The sequence below is a fragment of the Grus americana genome, chromosome 4 (genome assembly GCF_028858705.1).
Source record: "Grus americana isolate bGruAme1 chromosome 4, bGruAme1.mat, whole genome shotgun sequence".
Classification (NCBI taxonomy): domain Eukaryota; kingdom Metazoa; phylum Chordata; class Aves; order Gruiformes; family Gruidae; genus Grus; species Grus americana.
The window spans coordinates 13,486,060-13,506,428 of NC_072855.1; the positions used below are offsets into that span (position 1 = coordinate 13,486,060).

The 20,369-nt window shown below is 38.2% G+C and overlaps 1 protein-coding gene across 4 annotated transcripts in view; it reads right to left on the reverse strand.

Moving 5' to 3' along the window:
- WFS1 (wolframin ER transmembrane glycoprotein) overlaps positions 1-20,369 on the reverse strand; it is a 63,999-nt gene that overhangs the window by 15,332 nt on the left and 28,298 nt on the right. For 2 of the 4 annotated variants that reach the window (XM_054825241.1, XM_054825238.1), the window contains exon 2: positions 18,104-18,301. In XM_054825241.1, coding sequence (XP_054681216.1) covers positions 18,104-18,296 — 193 coding nt within the window. In that variant the 5' untranslated portion in view covers positions 18,297-18,301. Of the gene's footprint in view, positions 1-14,771; positions 14,936-18,103; positions 18,302-19,895; positions 20,291-20,369 lie in introns of those variants that run through there. The other 2 variants (XM_054825239.1, XM_054825242.1) reach the window with 2 other exon arrangements.

Here is a 20,369-nt window from a genome sequence, read left to right on the forward strand (position 1 = left end):
ATTAATTGCCAAAACTCCACCTGAACGAACCACACCACCCCAGAAGGTCACCGAACACACCGTGACACTCAGTAGCTATGTACTGAGGGCACAGACAGCAAGAGAAAGTACGGTTAGGAAGCAGCTTCCAAACATAGGAAACTGGCTGCGAGAAGCTTTCTGGCATCCGCTCAAAGTTGCAGATTTCAGCCTCTCCCTAATTTGGGCAGCAATAACGCAAGAAGCGGGTACACAGCCCCGCTAGCTGAGGTGCCGTTCTGTATCAGCTCTTTTCCCAGAGGTGGGAATAAAGAAGAAATAAACCGGATTCCAAATAATTTCCTGACGAACAGGGCTAGTTACATTCTTCAACATTGCTGGTACTGGGACTATTACCAAACAAGAACAGTCTACAAGTCAACACCTTCATTAAAATGGATGTATTTTAACAAGAGAAAACCATGAAGTAAGTTTTCTACTTCTCCATGCCAGTTTTGTCTGCCAAGCTCCAGTTGGAAAAATACTAATGCCAGATTATAACGTGTTGTCTGGCTAAACAAGGCACATAATGAAAAATAATTTTCATTTAGTACTCGGTCTTTTCAGAAAGCTGTAAAAATATTATTGTAAAATAGGCAAACTGCATCCAAGCAAAATTAACCACTTAATCTCCTTGCTCTGATATATAACCAACAGGATTGAACTCTAAACAAGTCAGAAGTCTGTTTTCCAGATGGCACCACTCACACCAACAGACATCACTCAGGGGCTCTCTGCTTACAATAAACAAGAAGTTACAGGAAGGAGCATATTGTTTGAAAGAAACATAATATTCATCCATCTACCCCACCCAAATGAAAAGCATTGGGCAAGGCAGTACTTTTCTGTTTCTTCCTGTGCTTTCACATTCATTAACTTACTTTGCATCAAAATTGCTGCAGCAACAGTCTTGGCTATAGATTTTTTTCTGTTCAGGGTTTTCTATGTGTTGAGAAGAGACCACCACAAATATTTTGGTGATACTCCAGACAAACGAATACAGGAGGCACCATTCAGAAGTTGGTGTTTGATAATTCAGTGGCATTTACACACACACAAAAAGCAAACTACAGAAAGCAGTTTGGTAAACTGATATAAGCCCTTGTAAGAAGAGCGGTTCTCTGGCAGTTTATACAGGCAAAGCGGCTTCCTTTCTCCTGCTCCATTGCCACGCACAGGAACATGGCATGGCTCTGCCCCTTCTGTCTCTTGCTCAGATAATGTCTGTTAGATAAAAACATTACAATAGAAAGTTGTAAAGCATTCCCATTTTGCTTCTTCAACAACAGAATATACTTAACATTATTGTAACTACATTGCAGATTAACATGTAAATAACGCTTTGCAAAGTTGGTAAAAAGAAAAAAGCAAAATTAAGAATGTGCAGCCTTGTGTTCCAACTACCACCTTAACTGAGAAAAGAAAATAAAATATGCTGGTACTGCAGGCAAACTTGTTGAAGTGTTTGTTCTAACAGAGCTGACTGCCGGGGGAAAGGAACCCTTCCTGCTGCTATTTTCAACCTACTGCCCAATCCCTCCTGCCTGGTTATCACTTCTATGTATTCTCACATGTGACCTTTAAATATAAATAAAAGATAGTTAATTAAAATTATGTCTGTGGGTTGGTTCTGTAGTTGTAGGGCAACAACGGAAGAACAGGTTGTGGTGTGTTTTGGAGATCAAGTTTAGAATAGCTTAGTATCATAGTGTTCCCATAACTGGCAATACGTTTTCTTTGCTTAAAGGATAAGCAAGAGGATAAAGCATGAACGACTCAAGTTTTGTGGCTGCCATATCAATTTACTTTATGAGAAAGTATTTAGGTCAGTCTCTGAAGGTAAAAAGTCCAAAACACAGTCAAAGTGTGTTTTGGAACAAGGATGGACAACACACACTTTCCTTCAATTCAGCTCAATGCTGAAACGAATACTATGCAAGAGTAAACACACTCACCATAAAAATACCATAAAAAGTGGTGATCTATAACTTCTCATTCTTGTTCTCCAGCGTGTTTTTAAGTCAAAAAATGTCTTGATGCGTATTCCTCCCACATAAAAGTACTGCAATGGAAATTCTGTCAGCAGAAGCTTTTATTTTCCAGATTTGCTAAAAACTCATGTCTATTTAATGTCAAATTTTACTCTGTCTTGAATATAAAAATTTCCAGAAGAGAGGAACATTCATCTTGCAATACTTCATGTATCTTTTATGACAATTAAAATAGACTTCACTAGCTGTTGTGTGTCAGAGGCATTTATGTAAGCCAATGAAGTCTATCAGTTATTCAAGGTTCGCAAGCACTGCAGTCATTCAAATGAAAGCAGGCAAGTGAAAGCACACAAGTTTTAGCTGGCACGTAACATTCATATAGGAAACAAGACAGGACAGGGACATGGAAGGGTAGTTAGTACTTTGTATTTGGCTGTAGTTCCTACCCTGCCACCAAGACCATGTAAACCTTAGCTCATCATCAGGCTACTCTGTGAGTCAGTTCCCAATTTAGTTAATTCTACCTTCACAGAGACAACCTTCGACTTCTAGTAGTCAACTGTACTTCACTCAACATCAATTATTCAGTGGGTACTGGAACAATGACATTATTAACAAAATTTTATTCGTTTATTATTATTATTCTGTGTGATTAAATCTTAAGCTTAAAGATATGAAATGATATGGTATCCTTTAATTTTCTCAGTTCCACTTTAAAAAAAAAGTGGGAAATAAAAAAAAGATTTGTGATCTGCAAAGGATGAAGCAGATGCATTTCTGAGTTTGCTGTGTTTATGTCTTCATACTATAGAAAACATTTAAACCTCTCAAGGGCTACAGAAATATCCACTTTTGAAATGCAGGCTTTGCATTTAACAGGTTAAAGCTGTTGTTTAAAACCTGTTTTATTAAAGCCCTTATCAAAAGAGACTCAATACAATGAAATTGATAAAGGCATTTCACAGTCATATACAGCATTTGCAAGAGTAAGCTAATGCTGTATATATTATGAGCTGATAGACTTCAAAGATGCTTTCAAAATCGCAGTAGAGTCATTTCTGTTTACTATTAAAAAGTATGTTTTACAACTCCAGACAAATACTCAGAATACAGAAGCCTAAACACAGCTGTTTATATAGGCAGGTTGTAGACAGGTTAATAAAAACTAAAGACTACTATTTACTTTCTGAAACTTCATACTTTATGTAGACAATGTGCAAAGTAATGTAAGATTCCAGCTTTGTTACTATAGGCTTAAATGGAAATTCAGCATTCAGTTCAGCATAGGCAGGTATTTTTAATGCTTCTGTCAAGTTTTGACCAGAAATAGGGAATGTTGCAAAAGAAAACATTTCGGTTTTTAAAAGAATATTATGCAAAACCACCTTAGGATGCGACTGTTAGTCCTTACCTCTGAAATTTAGTAATGAAATTGACAAAAAGGCAGTTAATCCATAGTAGGGTTTAGTCCAAGTGAGACTGCAAGATATCAGTGCTTAAAATTTTTAAGTCACAAAAGAGAGATGCCATCATTGACTAATTAACAAGTATAAGCCTCATCTTTGGTCTACATGAAGGATTAAAACCTAACAAACTCTTCAACATTCATACAAGGCTTTGAAGAATGGACTTGTACAATCTAGGTAAGAAATCTTTACAACGCGTAACATTTTTACACACAGAGTACGCTGTGGTTGTCATAAAGTTTCCTTCCCAGTATTCTAGCATAAATCACTGACGGATGCAATAGATTCCCAATCTTTCTAATATCCTTCACATACACAGCTGAAACACATCATGCGTGCGTCACTGTAGTTAGGTTGACTCATTGCAAAGTGCCTGATGACACACTTAGCAAAATGTTTTGTACACACTTTAGACAAACATTGTTTCAAAAAAATAGCATTTAAGAAGACACTGTGTGACATTTTCATTCATGAATTCTAAAATATTTAAAGGCACATAAATAATAATCCTTACACATAAGGAAAGACTTTGTTTTATGTATAGACGCAGAGTGGATCACACACACCCCAACCGCCACACGAAACAACCTCAATTTTCAAGTGCTCTTCTAACTGCTAGGAATCACTGCCTTCCTTAAAAAAAAAAAAAAAAAAAAAAAAAAAAAAAAAACCCAAAACAAACAAACAAACAAACCCCCTCCATTAAAGTTATTAAAGTTATTTCATGCAGAAAGAGTCAATAGAGTGCATACTGAAAAATAAAAGTGTTTGTTGATTTACTTTCTTACCAACACAAACACATTAAAGCTCTCAGCAGAGCAGATTTACCCAGAACAAGGGAGTGTTAGCACCTTGCCTGCTATCATCACCCCCTGCTCAGGTGCACACAGCTCTTCTTGGGTCACAGCTACAGCACCTGAATTCTCCAGATAAAAAAAAAAAAAAAGGAGAAAGACCATTATCAAAGAATACCAAAGCCAAAAACTGGTATTTTAAAGGATCACAATCTCTCATGCCTTTTAAGCCTAAGGTTCACACAGTTTAATTAGAGGTCAGCCACAAAACAGTTATGTTATCATGCACAATAAATAATTTTTTACACAAACACAAACCGAGCACTTCCAAGTGCCTTGAACAGTGAAACCTGATGAGAACAGGATAAAAGAAAAACTGAAAGCAGTTTCTCAGACAGGAAGCAATATTGAAGACAAAGTATTCATCCGAAATATATAAGTTTAAAAGAAATTACAGGTTTTACAAGTGAATATTAAAGCTACATGGAAACTCAACCGAACAAAAGATTAATACATTAAGCAACACCCACACTAAGTGTATGAAGGAAACCTGTATGGCATACACACTTTATATGATCACAACTACAACCATTCATTTGGGCTCAGAAAAAAAAGTGACAGGGATGTGCAGGAGGAGGAAAAAAACCACGTGTCGGGGAGAATAAAGGATTTGAGATGACAAGATACAAAACAAGATTTCTGCATTGGTCTTCCCATTTCATTAGTACTGCAAGTGTTCCTGAAGAGACTGAAAACAGTCAGGAAGTCAAGTGTATGCACAATATATCTTTTACATTTGGTCCGAGCCAGCGGTAACACTCTTCCAAGCTCACTGAATACGCACCTAGATAAGTAAAGAAACATTTTTACCCTTTCATGAGAAGATTTGCTGGTTGCTGCAGATGAAAATTGCTATCAAGATGGCCCAGCAAAGTCAGCCAAGCAACGATAACTAATCAATCTCCCAAATGATCTTGCAAATTCTAGGTTTGGTTGGGTTTTTTTTAAATATATGATTTTAAATGCAGTTTCCTTGATGTTTTGTTTGACTAAACACAACTAAGACACGCTGAGAAAGAGCAGAGCAGCAAAAAGGCCAGAAAGCAGCAATAATGACCTCCACTACCTCCCAAAAAGTATCACATTCAATAATGATATCATGATCAGATTTCAGATACATTTAATAAATAACTTCATAAGGTAACTAGTCAGAGAAACCAAAAGACAGAAAACAATTTTTGCTTCTAATTGAGCAATGCACATAACCTAGCTCAAGAGGTTAGCGAGCTGCTCTTCTAACAGCAAGTTAGATTTAGTACCCAGACAGGAGTGTCAGAAGCAAAAAAATTGCTATAGTTGTATTTAAAACCAAAGCCAGATTGAAAAAAAAAGGGGGGGGGGGAAGTTTTTAGAAATAAGAATGCATCATAGTAAAGCTAGGGTCATGCCAAAACAAAGAAAAATAGAAAAACAACAACAAATTTAAAATATATACCATGATGGATCAAGAGAAAAAGGTCGGGAGAACAGCTCAATGTAGAACCTGTTACTACCTTTTAATGCCTTTTTCAAGCACACAAGGAGCAGCAAGTTAGCAGGTAGACTATAGGGCCTACAGACAATTCAAGGGCCACTGAATATTAGGAAAAAAAAAAAAAAGAGAAAGCTGCAGTAAAAGATATACTAAAAGATTTTTGGTTGTTTCGTTGTTTTCTTTTCCCCCTGCCAGGGAATACCATTGAAAAGCTCCTGTGCAGGAATCTCAAACTTAAACAAAGAGGCTATGATTTCTTTTAATTGTGTTTAAGACTGTAGTTTCTCTTAATTGTTTATCCAAGTGTTCTATTGAACTATATATGGCAGTGTGTAGCCTCTCACTTACAACTGAGAAATGGAAAGCAGCAAGCACACTACCAGAGATCTACGATAACAGAGACCATTAAATCTGATATCCACACAAGGCAAATATGTAAAAGAAAAAAAACCAACAAAACCCCCCCAAAACCCCCTAAGTCTATGGAGGGGCAAAGAAAATAAAAAAAAATATACTGGGTAAAATCAGAAGATCTTGTGTAAAACGCCTTGACACAAGACGTCCCTGAAGGAGTGAAAAGGTAGGAGGACAGGCAGATCCAGCTCGTACTTCCATCTCCAAAGTTGGCGAGTAAGGCTTCTCACACAAGTGCTCTCGGCAAATTAGAATGTAGGCTGTTACATGGATAAGTAAGAGATTAAGAAATAAAATACAAAGAATAGAAATACACAGCTCATCCTCCCAGGGGAAAAATTATCAGTTTAGACACACAGGGATATACAATAAGGTCTATATTATTCAATGTATTTAGGTGTGAATGAAAAACAAAAGGGGCTAACATGGAGGTGACAGTCTGTTGATGGTTCTGTGTTATTCAGACCAAAAAAATACTCAGAAGTGATTTCTGTGAAAATACCCAATCAAAACCAAACCCAAACAAAATCTGCAAAAGGATTTCGTGACTGATTAAATGATAAAAAGCCAGATGAAATGCAGTAAATGCAAACTGAGAAGACACCTTATCATTGTACACACAGTGATAAGCTCTAAACTAGCTATTACCACTCAGAATAAAGCCTTGGAGTTCTAACACACAGCTTCATAAAAAAAAGCAGCTCAGTGCTAGTAAGACACTTATCAGGGCTTTTTAACCTGGGGAGGAAGCTGAGGAGAATGATACTAGACATAGGAAGAATTTGCAAAATGGAGAAGGTAAACAGAATGACTATTCAATGTCTTACCAAATCAAAAAACTGAAGGGCATCAACAGGTTAAAACTATTTGGCCAATGCCAAATATTTACATGAGCTTAAAAAGCAACTGGACAAACCAGGGGCAGAAGAAAAAAAAAAAACCCAAAAAGCACTATTAAATACAAAGATCTCACCACTGAGAAAGGAAGTCTCTAGGCTGCAAGATGCTGAAGAACAACATTCTGCGAAGGAAACAGCTGCCATTGAACACCTTTAACATCTCAGTAAAATATGAATAAAATCAAATAAGATCAGCGCTAGCACTGCATTTAGAAAAAGCTCCCTGGTTCTAACAGGCATGCTGTAAATAATAGCGTAAAGGATTCTCATGAAAAAGATAACAAGAATCTTGAACCTGAAAACATCTGTCACCATTCAAGTTCTCCAATATTAATACTGCGGACTCATAGCAACTTCTATGATCCTTCACAAAGAGTTCACAAACTGTAGCACTCCAGTGCTAGTTCAGGTAGAAGTGAAGAAAAAAGCTGGATGGCATCCAAAGGAAGAAAAACCTGTATTTTGTATTTTCATTAGCTTTATCCAGTAAGCTCTCTACTTAATATAAGTGGGTTTTGCACTTACAAGAAGTCACAGGATATCAAGCATTTCCCTCAGCTCCGTGTTATTAACATGTTTGATGATGAATAGTATGGAACAAGCTTTCATCCACAGGTTTTTCCACCAGCTAAATCACTGGGAAGGGAGTGGGGAGGGAAGAATGTCTTCTCTGACATTAGATCTTCTCCCACACATGAAGAAATTCTCCATATACCATGAAGTGTACCGATGTCTGAATCCATCTTTGTCACATTGCATAGTGCTGTACTTACTTGAAGCCTCAGGCACTTTATTGCTTTAGCAAGAAGGCCTTACTGTAATTGAATCTGAAAGGAAGCACTGTCTGAATTACAAAGAAAATTACTTGCTTTTACATTGAGAGCATACTAGTATGAATAACCTATGTTCACTGTTCAACTCCACTCCTCTCACCGTGCTCCACAAGGTAAGCGGAACAAATAAATGTGCAGGTGGAGACAGACATGACAGAGAGAAGACAGATACTGGATTAGTTACTATATTTGAATAAGCCTCTTCCATGACTTTCGTTATGATGAGCTTGAAGCTGGATTTTTATTTTATCTTTTATGTCTAGAGATTTCCACAAAAACATGCCTCTGAAGTGCAACATGTAAAGCTTATCCCATACTTAAGATAATAAAAGTGTCTAAGTAGTACTTGCAGATAGAGTCAAACTGTTCTACTAAGTTCAGAGTTATAAATGCACTCTGTGCCACAAGTTTCATCAGGGAAACTAGAGTTTAATATAAACTGTTGCTATCTAACCCAGCCTGGATTAGCTTGAAAACAAAACAGCCAGTAACAGCTCAAAACCATGCTATAAATCCTGTCCCAAAGGAAGTTAGGGTGGTGCACAGAAAGGATGCGTATCACCTTAGTTATTACCACAAATACCCACAAAGAAAATCAGCTTGCTGGAAGCCAGACATTTTTTGACTTTTTTTTTTTCATCCTCTGTTTGCATTAAAGGGCCCCAAAATGTGTTCTCTGTCCCCTGGATTTCAATGCCTTCTGTAGAATAAAGCTAAAATTAACTAAAAAAATTATTGTTTGGCTTCTTGAGAAAACAAGCATCCAGCCACTAAGACAACCCACTGCAAAAACTGTATTGCAGACTGCTTTGAAGCACTGGCATCTTTCTGGCCAACTGAATAGGATTCTCAAACCACGGTTCTCAGGGAATTGCGTTTCCTACTCAGCTTTCATCAGTCTTGTTCTCTATTCCTCCAATATTTACCTTTGCTAGGGTTACACTCAGAAAGAGAAGCTGTTATAGCTTCTTATGAAGTCAGCAGAGGTCTTGCTACTCAGTTCAAAACTACGATAGGACTGTATTGCAATCATCTGGTCTTCTGGAGCTACTCAGAAAAAAAGAAAAAAGCCTGTCAAAGTGAAGCAGTTAATTTATGTTAGAAACCAGAATTAATTTGCTTTAAGAAGTTCACAAATTAAATATACTAGCTATAGAAAATAATTTTCTTGCAGATTCTCAGCAATACCAATTTGCTAGCATGAAGAAATTTTTACAATGTTGAAATCTGAAGATTTTATAACATTAGGTATGAAGCAAGCAACAAGAATGCATGCACATACAAAGTAAATAATGTAGGCATATTTGTTCAAGCAATAAATAGTCAAGGAAAAAGTAGGAAAATGAAAGCTTAAGGGCATGCCTGCCCACAGATATCAAGCAAAACAGATATAGTAGAACATATTTTGTGCAAAATCTCCCTAGAAGGTATTTCTTTTGGAGTTGTGTCCTATGTAATACCTCCAGTCCTTTTTGGAAGTATATGGTGTTAATTCTGATACAGTGTTACACAGGGTTTTTTGCAGGAAAAGTTACTTCTCTAAGGACAAATCTGGTAAGTTTATTAAAATCCAACAAATTCAAAGTTTTCAGGGAACGGTGCACAGCTTTTCATTACAGATTTCGTTTTCACTATGAAACAAGCTTTCTAAAATCTCAGATGCACCTAGAAGCAATGGCTACACATATTAATGACAAAATTAAAAAATCCTTTCATTTGCTAAAAGATGCCATGTAAGCATATCTCCAAAGTGAAAGGTGTCCGATTTCTTTCTTTCAAGAAAAAAAAGAGATTTAAACTGTTCATCCACAGGTAGACTGTCTATTATCAATGTGCTTTTAAAAAAGTTGATCTGTACATTTTGTAACAAAAATTAAGGTTCTAATAGCTTTTGCGTGTCATTGGATTGTACTGTTGAGCTTTCAGTGTTCAGCGGAGCCAGTTTGAGTCTCTAGAGAAATCCTCCTACTCACTTTCCACAGGCTCCAAAAGTTCAGTGGTATTGTGTGCAGCACCTATGTAGGAGTAAAGTTTCTGGAAAGACTGACATTCCACTTAAAAGCAGGCATTAAGCATCCCGTCATAAACATGATTAGTTCATATAAATTACAATGATACAAACAGAGGAACTGACTGAAGAGGGAGAAATATTTGGTACAAACGTCATTGTTTTGATAATTTTTTTTTTAACTTTAGAGGCTTATTTGCTCATCCATGAGTGTTGAATTCTTTCATCCATTCAGAAGCCTCCCGGATTCTTACTTTAACTGCAATTTAAGGGCTTCATACAATTAAGAGTACATTGCATGTTTTTCTTCTACGCATTTCAACTTCCATGGTTAGATTTTAAGATGGTCCTACTTGTCCCAAGAACAATGAAAAATACTTATATTAGCATACATTGCAGGCATTCTATTTTTAAAGGTTATAACAGGGATAGAAGAGAAGGGAATAACATTTGTTTACAGAGGTGTTGAAGTCTAGGACTCAACTCTGCTTTCTCTGGGAGCAGCAATGCATTTGTAGATATGATAATAATCTTAGTCACACCACAATTGCAAGTCATCAAATAGCATTAAATTGAAAAGGGAACAACTTCTGCACCCCCACAAAATGACGGCAAATTGTCAGGAGAGCAATAAATAAAAAAAAAAAAAGCATGTAGGTGGAAGACTAAGAGTGATAATATTACAGAGACTATAAATTTTAAAAGTGGAGGGAAAACTATTCTTAAAAGGTATTTTCTTTGTAGCATAGCTATTATTGTACAATGATCATTTAAAGTCATTAAAATAATTTTACACACAAGTAATGAGACAGCCCTGCTGCTTTTTCTATGCAGGCATCTCTGATTGAATCCTTTATGGATGCACTGAGATAAATCTAACATGTTCCAAAACTGGAGAGTTAAAAATAAATAAGCTTTTTGTCATTTCTCAGTTGATAATCATCATTATTAACCCTCCCTCCCCTCCCTTACTCCCCCCACCAAAAAATAAAGGAGAAAGAAAAATGCAACCTGCAGAAAAGCATGTGGGAAAGAGTTGAGATCATAAACCTGACCAAGCCCACATATTTTTGTAGGTGAAGACCTAAAGTTATCATAACAACCTGCACAATGCTCAATGGAATTTCAGCAATTCCGCAGTTCAGGCTCTTCACCACACAGACACTCTAGCAGTTCATTAGCTTACCACCAAAATAGAGTGCCCTTAAAAAAAGCCCACCCCAATTCTTTTGCATGTCCACAGTGCCTTATTACCTTGCTTAGGAAGCACTTCTAATAATTAACTGACTTCACAAAGGATAGGTTTTATTTCCCAGTTTGCTGTTTCCAGTCTCGCCTTCTAACTTTCGCAGTGAGGGGGGCCTCCTGCTGCCGCAAGGGGCCCTCTAGTCTCTCCTCGATTATTGGAGCGTAACAGGGATTTGTTGCAGTTTTATTTGAAGATGAATACTTCCAAATGTTTTCCTTCAAAGCCACTGCAAAATATCTCCAGAAGTTAACAGTTCTTGCTGCTGCTGAATGCAGATGTATTATATTAGAGAACTGGTTCAGATGAGGAATATGCTTTTCACTTTCCAACTGCTCCCATTTAATGAATTTCGTTTGCACAGTGGAACTCACATACTGGATTCCCTTTGGAGTAAATTAAATTGAAAGATTGTATTCCAACCACTAGATTAAATTTTTAAATGTGTACGATAGGAACTTTGGGTCCTTAACACCAAATGATTTACAGAGCCACTCCTATTTCATTACATGATTTACTACTATGAATATAGCTCTTCCCCTTCTACCCTTCGGCTGCTCATTTCTATCCTTCTAACACCCTGGGATGATGCCAGAACAAACATTTCATTAACATAAACTATCACAGATTAGGAAATCGATCCACCTGAAAAATAATGGAGGAAGACTGAGCTAATCGGTTCATTGTGTGACTGCAAAAATTGTTATCAGCAGAAGAAAACATTTATATATTTCAAATGGTGAAAGAGGCAAAGATGGAGAATCTTTCCTTAAATAAATGGGTGTCCAATCCTAGTCCCACATACGGTAAAAACACCAGCATGTTACTGACAACAATAGCAGCAGACCTGAAAAAGTCAGTTCCCGTTGTTCTGTACCAACTATGACTATGTCCCAAAATTTTATCTGAAAACACAGTCATTAACTTCTGTTTGGATAGAATCCTTTCTCCCCCACAGCAATACTTGACAAATGAGCTTTCCAGGAACCTGAGTAATTACAGGTAAAGTTTGAAGGGGCATTAATAAACTGACAGATAAATTGTTAAGTAATTAATACTTCAAGGCATAATGCTCCCCTTCTAACAATCAACGATTTTTCTGAGAATTCTTCAAGCTTTGCACAAACACTTCACTTTACCTCAAGAGTTAGTCTATACAAGCAAACTGCCAGAAAATGAAGACACAGAAGTGCTAAAATACAGCTTTGAAGCAAAGGTTCTTTGTAACCTTAAGTGGAAGAGGCTAACATTCAGAAAATATTTGTAAATTAGAAGGTTTCCTATTCATTAGCTATCATTTAGCAATGCATTGGAGACATACTGTTGTACATTGTTACAATGCGTTGTAAACTGTTTAATGAATTTTTTTGTACTATTTATAAATTCTAAGTCATGCAGTTTATAAAATAATTCTCTTCCAAGAGATACAAAAAACCTCATAACTTTCCTAAGTACAAGCAGAACTCCACACATCTACAAACACGACATAAGAAATTGACTTCTGTCTGCAAAGCTCCCAGTACAAATCCCTTCCCCATGTGTTCTCAATTCTAGAGCAAGAGATTTGTGCATATTTCCTTAGAAGCAAAAACATGGACAATACAAAAATTAGCTCCTAACCAAAAAGCTGTTTCTTCAAGCACTGCAACTTTGCTTTGCAATGCTCTCAAAACTTCCCAAACTCTCACCTTTGAATTCTTACCTGATTCCTCCTCTCCAACCTTACTGGCTAGTAAACGTGCATCGATGATGTAAAAAAACCCAATAAAATCTGTTTCATCCACACATAAAGAATTATCACCTCCACACTGCCTCCTAGATTTCTCTACAATACTGGGATGTCCTATTTTACCTGCTGACTGGCAGACAGTCAATTTTTAAGACAGACACTTTACAGGCTAGAAAGTACTTAGGTATTACAAGAACTTGTAACGCCTCCAGATAACCTGCAGCACAATAAATATTCTCCTGGGGTGAGAGTCAGTCTGATTCAAGTTACCATTATGGCTGACTTTAAGCAGTTACTTGAATCCAGACATTCCAGGCAAGTATCCAATCAGTATGGTATTGTGAGAAGTTTCTTTTAACTCTGCTTTCTTTTCATCTGAATCAAAAATGCAACATCTGCTGGGCCACAGAAAGCTACTTTCTAGCTCAGCAATACAGACCACTCACCTGGAGTGCAGACTCACACGTCTCTTCCAAAAAGATTACATTACTAGCAGCAATATCCAGACACTCACATGGTAACTAAGTGAACATATTGAAGGTGCCCTTTTTCCTTAGCTCTGCTCTGTGTACACATAGAGGAAATGGTTCCACTAGCAAGAATGTCTTTAAGCCTATTTGGAGAATCCAGTGTTGGGACCTCCAGAGCTCTCACCTGAGCTATTTCTTTTTGCATTGCTTTGGGGCTGTATCTGAAGGAAGGAGGATGCATAGAGTGGATGAGATACAGATTGCAAAAAGGGGTATGTAGCAGCAGGACAGAAACTTAGGGGCGTGTGCACCTGCGAGGCATAAAAGCGGCTTCAGAGATTTGAGTCTTAGTCTGTTTCAACAAACTTCACCAGACTTCGTTACCAAGCAGCTGCTGGTCTTTGTTGCTATCCACCATGTTCCTCTTGGACAGACTACTAAAATAACGGCAGAACTTTTCTGTTTAAGCAACTAGCAACCTTCCTGTAATTTGCTTACGTGAATACTGATGACTCAATGGTTTTAAAATTTCAGAAGCCCTAATCAGTAGTGTATACGCTTTGCTCACTAATAAACTTCCTGTCCAGGAACATCCACAAAAGAGTAACAATTTTTTTTTTTTTTCCTAACACATACACAAAACTAATAACTTATACAGGCAGAAGTTTTTTAGAGAATGCAACAGCTTTGAGTAGAAATAAGAATACCTTCCTGTGCTGGTTTTGGCTGGGATAAAGTTAATTTTCTTCGTAGTAACTAGTATGGGGCTGTGTTGTGGATTTGTGTTGAAAACAGTGTTGATGAGAGATATCATCATTATTGCTGAGCAGTGCTCACACAGAGCCAAGGGCTTTTCTGCTTCTCACCCCACCCCACTAGCGAGTAGCTGGGGGTGCACAAGGAGTTGGGAGGGGACACAGCCAGGACAGCTGACCCCAACTGACCACAGGGATATTCCATACCATATGACGTCGTGCTCAGCATACAGGGGGCTGGGGGAAGAGGAAGGAGGGACATTCAGAGTGATGGCGTTTGCCTTCCCAAGTAAGAGGAGGGAAGAGAGCAAGTGGCTGTGTCATGCTTAGTTGCTGGCCAGGGCTAAACCATGACACCTTTTTTTTTTTTTTTTTTTTAAAGTGACAAAAACAGTATCTACAAATCATCTCAAGCTCAACAATTGACTATTGTTTTTTTCATTAAATCCAGATTTGATTTGCACAATAAATTCTCAAAGCACTATTACCTCCCACTGCGAAATGAATTATACAAGGAACAACAAAACCACTACCTAATGCTACATTAGCAGAAGATAGATTGAAAAATTGCTAAGAAAAAACTATAGTATAGGAGTTTGATCCAAATGAAGTACCTGTGCAGCTGAGGATGTGCATTTGCTTAAGTGGTTTACTGAGTCAGAGCCAGTGCATTCATTACTTTACTGGATTATGCTGCAAGATACGGAAAATGCTGCAGGAGTAGGAGATGGATGTTTCCAGGAAATAAAGCCTTAAACACAGCATATGTAAGTAGAGACTGGAAGAAAAAGCACAGATCAGAAATACAGATATGTTGGCAAGAATATTTCAAGAATCAATAAAATGGTTGAGGTTGGAAGGGACCTCTGGAGGTCATCTGGTCCAGGCCCCCTGCTCAGGCAGAGCCACCTACAGCTGGTTGCCCAGGACTGTGTCCAGGTGCCTTTTGAGTATCTCCAAGGATGGAGACTCCACAACCTCTCTGAGCAGCCTGTGCTGGTGCTTGGTCACCCTGTACAGCGCACACACACAAAAGTGTTTCCTGATGTTTCCTGAAATACCTCCTGATCCTGAATTTCAGTTTGTGCCCACTGCTTCTGATCCTGTCACTGGGCACCACTGGAAAAAGCCTGGCTCCATCTTCTTTGCACCCTCCCTCCAGGTATTTATATACTTTGATAAGATCCCCTTGAAGCTTCTCTTCTCCAGGCTGAACAGCCCCAGCTCTCTCAGCCTTTCCTCATAGGGAGAGACACTCCACTCCATCATCTTTATGGCCCTTTGTTGGACTCCCTCAGTCTGTCCATGTCTCTTGTATTGGGGACCCAGAACTGGACCCAGCACTCCAGGTGTGGCCTCACCAGTGCTGAGCAAAGGGGAAGGCTCACCTCCCTCCACCTGCTGGCAATGCTTTGTCTAGTGCAGCCCAGGATACCGTTCCCCTTCTTTGCAACAAGGGCACATGGCAGATTGGCTTGAGGTAAAACTGCCTTTCAAGATAATATTTGAGATGGACATTGTACATCTCCCCTTCTCCAACAGAAATCATAGCTGATTTATTAAAAATTAAATTACTTTATTACGAATGTAGGTTTGTAGAATTTTGTGCAAGATACTTAAGTCAGCAACAAAGGAATGTTCTACATGTTTAATGATCTTTATGAGATACATTGCTATACAGCAATGTGCTGGTCTTTTCTGTCCTCTTTTACATCGTTCACAGTTACAGTCATCATAATGGTGACACATAGTGACAATTCAAAGTAACTGACGTCATAATCTTCCAAGAAAAGTTGGAACAGCCCTTCCCAGAACATCTGTTTTAGTGCATATGTCCTTTCATACAAGCAGATCACAACCCACCATGGCTAAGAGACCAGAACCTTCACTGAACTTGAACGTTATTTATTGGTAAAGGCTTTAGTGATTCCAAGGAATACTTTCTCTGTCAGTTCAAATACTTTGAAAATTGCTGAAATGCTAATTTTCTGTTTGAGACATCACTTTTTCATATTTGTTTCCATATGCACATAGATGACTGTGAATTTGTACTTCTCTCCATTTGTACTTCTATCTGAAATCCTACTAAAATCCCTGTTCTTAAGTTCTGATGACCAATGCTGCTGTGGGTGGAAGAAAAATTCTCTGCCACCTTTCTTTTAAATGAGTTTTCAGTTCTAGAAACTGTTAGTATTATGACAAATGACACGAATCTAAAACAAACATAGAAGAAAATACTGGATGAAGAAACATGATCTTATGTTCACATTTGGTATCTAAATCCACTAAAGCCTTGGTTGTTAGAGACTCCAGCATGACACAATAGCAAGAGCAGCTCATTCTGCAACATTAAATACTTGCGTATATAAAGATGGGGATGGAAAGGGCAATGACAGTGGCACCAGAAGATTTTCATGGGAAGAGATTTAAAGTAATCAGGAACGAGTCACAGCTGAAATGGAGAAATACATCAATACTCAAAAGTCCTCTTTTACAGGGGCACAAACAAAAGCATCTATAATACAAAACTACATAGGGATCATGAGTAAATACACAGGCCTGTAAAGAGAAGACAAAACTCAATATAATTTTTAAAATCCAATATTTATATAGAATAAGAAAATCTCCAAATTAGCTAGAGAATACCTGACAGAATCTCTGTGTAAAACACCGCTATGCTGATAGCTTATATGCATTTTCAGAATCTTGCATGAATGTGGGCACCAACAACAGAAACCTGTATTTTCCTCTTTCAAATCATGTTATAACAAAGCCCAAGATAACTCCACACCATATTCCCAATATTGCTATTCTTTCAGCATTGAAGCATAATAAGAAACTGGAGAATGGAGAAAGGAAGATAACATACCTGTTTGCACTGATCCTAAACTAATAATCACGTAATTAATGTTAGAAGTGTCAATTCTCCTTCATCTTTGAATTCTTTTACAGGTGGGTCCATTCTTCTGTCTGGAATGTGCCTTTTAGTAACAAAGAACCCAGAAGGTTCCAACAGCCAATTTTGAATTAGATGCAAACAGTAGATGTGCTAATGCAGCCACAATATTGGCCTGAGCTATGTGCAGAGCTCAGCTCCATCTGATACATGCTATGTAGATATTCACACATTTAATAATTTTAAACTCTTGGATAGCCTTATTACCTTCAATAGAGTGAATCCTATTTATGAAGGTAAGGGCATGCACATAAGGACCTTCAGAATCAAAAGTCCAATTTTAAAGAAAGTTAAAGAGCGATAATTTTGCTAGACTGCAAACACAAGACCTTTTTGCACAAGTGTTAGATTACAAACTGAATTTAAAATTGGAACTCAGTAGCTGAATACAGGAGCCAGATTATTTGTCTTTCTACCTTTTGCAAGAAACATCTCTCTCATCCTATCAGTTTTCACAATCTTTGTAACTCAATGGGTTCACACTGAGTATCATTCTGCCCTTCAAAGTGTATCATGATTCTTAATCCAACTTCTTATCTGCCTGCTAATCTTAACTTCATTTCTTTCACTCTGGTTTCATATATCAGCTTATTATTCCCTCAGTCTACATTACAGTAGTATCTATTCATCCACATTAGAATTCATATTAAAGCTATAGTTAGCATGCGATCTAGCCAACTAAATAAGTTAAACTGAAACCTTAGTATTACGCTAAATTACATTTAATTCTTCCTGCCAATTTTTCAAACAAACTTCTTTCCTGTTGCTCTATACACATAAGAAAAATTGGATGGGAAAACTTGAAAATATGCACAAAGCAAGCTGCAGAAGAAAAGTCTCTTTCACAATACCAGTTTAAAAAAAATTAAAGAAACTTTAAAAGACACTGAAAAGTAGAAAAATAAACAGAGTTTAGAATACATATACACACAATAATCTCCCAATGTTTAACAGATGTTAATTTTGCATAAAAATTGCATTCATACTTACCATTTTTTTCAGCTTTCTCCCTGCTATGGGAGTAGCCAGGAGCTGAAGAAGAAAAAGTTGCAGTATCTCCTGAAGATGGTCCCGATTTCTGATTGTTCTCACTATGATCCACAGCAGCAGCATTTAGCTGGGACCTTCCGAGATGCAGCTGGGAGTGAGAGGGACTTGAGGGGGGATCAGGATCTGAATTCATTTTAGCTGCAAAAGAAAATAATGATTAATTATCAGATAATAGGGTTACAACATAAAACCAGAGTAAAAATTTAAAATCTGAGTATATTTGTATGATTAGTTGAATAAAAAGTCTAGAAAAGGTCAAGAAGGCTGATAGCAACTTCAAGATGTATTTACACTTTTTTCAATAATTCCAAGCATGAGCACCTATTGTTGAATAAAACTGACCACGTGTAGCATTGTGCCAGAATAGTGCCTGCCTTTTCCCCTCACTAAGAATTGACTTCCACGAGCAGATAAACACTAAAATTAATGAATCAACCCTGTAAATACTGCATATAAATAACTTATTTGAATCTAATGTTCTGTTTACATATGCAAGAAATAAAGACTAGCCCCTTAACTTTTTACAGAACAGTATTGACGAGTCTATAATGATAGAAAAATTCACTTCATATCAAGAGCCTGGTTCACAGCCACCACCTAATCAGGCAACAGAGAAACATGAGATGGAAGGCAGAGGAGGAGATGTAGAACTCTGCCACTGGAAATGAGGAGAGGAATACCACCAAAGATGCTCTTTATAGACATTTCCAATTGAAATACACACAATCCAAAATAAGTTGACTTTATAAATAGCATTTTTTATAAAAAATAGTTTAGTAGTAAATAAAAAAAACCCCAATAAACAACAAAACCCACAACACTAAGGCAGGGAGAGAAAGGTCTTACAATTCCTTACAAGAGAATACCTTTTAACTACCACTGTAAGCCCTCTCCTAAATGATGAGAGGATCTCTGTTCTATAGCCAAAAGTTCCTTAAATCAGTAAGCTTTCAGTAAGCGCATACTGAAAGTTTAGCTTTTAGAAGACAGGAAGTAGCAAGTTATGTGTATGCTACCACAGTATAACACAGAGTAACTCTTGCTGCTTAAAAGCAACTTTCCTAAAGTTAAGCAATTCACAAGGAACACTGTACAAGGTGTCTGGCTACAACCTACATTTTTTAATTCTGTACGTTCAGAGTACTGACCTAAAGAGGTCCTTGTAAAGATGAAAGTAGTATAGCCAAAATCAAAGATACAATACTTAACTCAGACGACAACTACTTCTACTTACAGAACACTAAAATCACACCAGGATGCTAAAAGTACCAGCTGTATTACCATCATTAAACATATTCTTTGCAATTTAGACAAGTTGCTCACCAAAATTAAGTCTCCCTAAACCAGAAAACATTTTACTGATATAAGTAAATGCATTTCTGTATTATGTTTCTACATCAAGTTATAAATAAACCAACACAGTTCAGTTCAACCTTCAAACAGTCCTAGGAAAAGAGAGATTAAAATACCTTCCCAGTAAACCAACATGAGTATTTTTAACCATTATACAATCACAAAAGTTACTTTGCATCCGGTTTTAAACTTGACCTTGGTGCTTTGAAAGAGGGAGCAAGAGAAGACAGGCTGAGGCTCCAGAGCCCAGCCGGCAGCAGCAGAGGATGCGCCGCACAGCCAGACTGCAGCTCTTGTGGGGCGGACCGCTTCCACACAGGGGAACTGGGCAACTACGGCATCTCTCCAATACCCGTGCGATGAACGGGAAAACACTTACCTTGGTGTTAGTTAGCTAGCAAAAAAATACCATTCCCGTCCCAAAAGTCACTCTGCACTTGTCCTATAAAGGACACCACCAAGTTTCCCTACTGCAGGCTTAGATGTGAACAGAAGCTAGCTCTTAGATCTGATTTTAGGATCTCTTCTAAGAGCCTGGGAACGGGAGGCAGGATACGGCTCTCGGGGAGCCCGGGCGTGTTCAGAAGCCAGCCGGCGCTGCAGGAGGAGCCGGGGGCCACCCGCGCCGCCCCGGGACGCCCGGCCGAGCCTCGCTGCCAGCCGTGACTCTGCAAGTACCGCCGCCCAGCCGCTCCCGGCGGGCGGGACGGGACGGCAGAGCCGGAGTTTGCTCGGCCTCGTTCCCCGCGAGGCCGGAGGGTGCCCGGGCGGCGGCTGCCACTCCGGAAGGCCGGGAAGCCACACCGCGCAGCCGGAGCACGGCGGGGGGGACGAGAGGGGAAGCCGGCAGCTC